Genomic DNA, 1,616 nt, shown 5'->3' with positions numbered 1-1,616 from the left:
GGAACTACAACGAAAAATGTGACGTCTGGTCCACAGGTGTGATCATGTACATCCTTTTGGCTGGTGTGCCGCCCTTCAACGGCAAAAATAACGTACAGATCCTCGACTCCGTAAGGACGAAGAAGGTACTGGACTACCCTCCAAAGTACTGGTCAGCTGTCAGCCCTGAAGCGTTGGAGGTCGTTCAAATGATGCTTGAGCGAGATGTCTCGAAAAGACCGGCAGCCAGCGCTCTAGTGAAACACGCCTGGTTCCAGAAAAACATCCAAGGCGTGGAAAGTCAGACCAAGAGCAGTCTCGATCGGGCTATTCACCAGATGAGGCAGTTTCAAGGAGCTGTGAAGCTGCGACAAGCAGCGTTGCTGTACCTGGCCTCAAAGCTGACGGACACAGACGAGGTGCAGGAACTGAAAGATATTTTCCAATCCGTGGGAAAGTAATGTTGGCGAACACAGATGGACTTGAACCATGACGGGCGATTGGATCGCTATGAGCTCGAGCAGGCCTTGAAGGCCTTCTCCAACAAGGAGGACGTTTCAGAAGTGCAAAATCTCGTGGACGAGGTCATGGGGGGGATGGACCTCGACCACACAGGTACCGTAGAGTACTCGGAATTCCTAGCGGCGGCTGTAGATCATTCCAGATTACTCACCAGCAGTCGACTTGAGTCTGCGTTCAAAGTGAGCTGCGGTTGGGCTACATACAGCTTTTTGATCTTGATGGCAGTGGATTTATTGAGCTTGACGAACTGCGAAAGATTTTGGATGGGCAAGTTTCCGATGCCGATTGGGAAGCCATCTGCTCCGAGGTTGACCAAGACAACAACAAACAAATTGATTTCGACGAGTTCAAGTGAGTAGTGCGAAGGGCCCAAAACACAGACACATGATGCACGAGAGTACATGGATCTGATGTCCTTCGACTATTGTGCCTAAGTCACAACAAGGGTGCTGTGGCCTGGTGGATACAAAAATGTGCTCTCTCTAAATATATTGTTTGTGAGGTTCGTAGGTGGACCTCTGATATGGTTTAGATCTCTTCTACTCTCTTCATGTATGTGGATCTCTTGCCGCATTTTGTCAGCGTCCGTTTTGTCTTCATAAAAGATTGATTTAGCCCCTACCTACGTCGTAAGATGGGCAAGAACTACCGGAACTGTAGCAAGACTTTCAGACGTCCTAAGCGCGCCTTCGAGAAGGAGCGTATGGACTCTGAGATGAAGCTGCTCGGAGAGTACGGACTCAAGAACAAGCGTGAGGTGTGGCGTGTAGCCTTCACTTTGGCTAAGATCAGGAAGGCTGCCCGTCTCCTTTTGACGCTCCCTGAGAACGACCCCAAGCGTCTCTTCGAAGGTGGCGCCCTTCTTCGTCGTATGGTTCGATTCGGCCTACTAGCTGAGGATGAGAATAAACTCGATTACGTACTGGGACTGACTATTCAGAAGCTGATGGAACGACGTCTTCAGACGCAGGTCTTCAGGTCAAGCCGCGTGTCGTCTATGCACGCTGCACGAACGATGATCCGGGGTCGCCACTTCTGTGTGGGCCAGCAGCTTGTCAACGTGCCTTCCTTCATGGTCCGAGTCGACCGTCAAGGTTTCATCGACTTCAGCGAGA

The 1,616-nt window shown here is 50.7% G+C and overlaps 1 protein-coding gene across 2 annotated transcripts; it reads left to right on the top strand.

Moving 5' to 3' along the window:
* Nucleotides 1–44: 44 nt before the first annotated feature.
* On the top strand, nt 45–1,616 carry KVP17_003522 (uncharacterized protein; the record flags this gene model as incomplete). 2 transcript variants are annotated; one of them, XM_068520922.1, is made up of 4 exons in its annotated part: nt 45–428; nt 456–680; nt 707–852; nt 1,117–1,616. In XM_068520922.1, coding segments are annotated over 4 exons (1,255 nt in total), but the record flags the coding sequence as incomplete, so codon positions are not given. The 2 variants fall into 2 exon arrangements, with proteins under 2 accessions (XP_068372384.1, XP_068372383.1); XM_068520921.1 differs by lacking the exons at nt 456–680; nt 707–852; nt 1,117–1,616 and having other exon boundaries at nt 45–440.

This window comes from the organism of the source record quoted next (genome assembly GCF_019968985.1).
Source record: "MAG: Porospora cf. gigantea B chromosome Unknown PgB_NODE_6731_length_1616_cov_126.66, whole genome shotgun sequence".
NCBI lineage: Eukaryota > Apicomplexa > Conoidasida > Eugregarinorida > Porosporidae > Porospora > Porospora cf. gigantea B.
The sequence above is the reverse complement of the archived record's forward strand: the minus strand, read 5'-3'. Positions and strand labels throughout refer to the sequence as shown.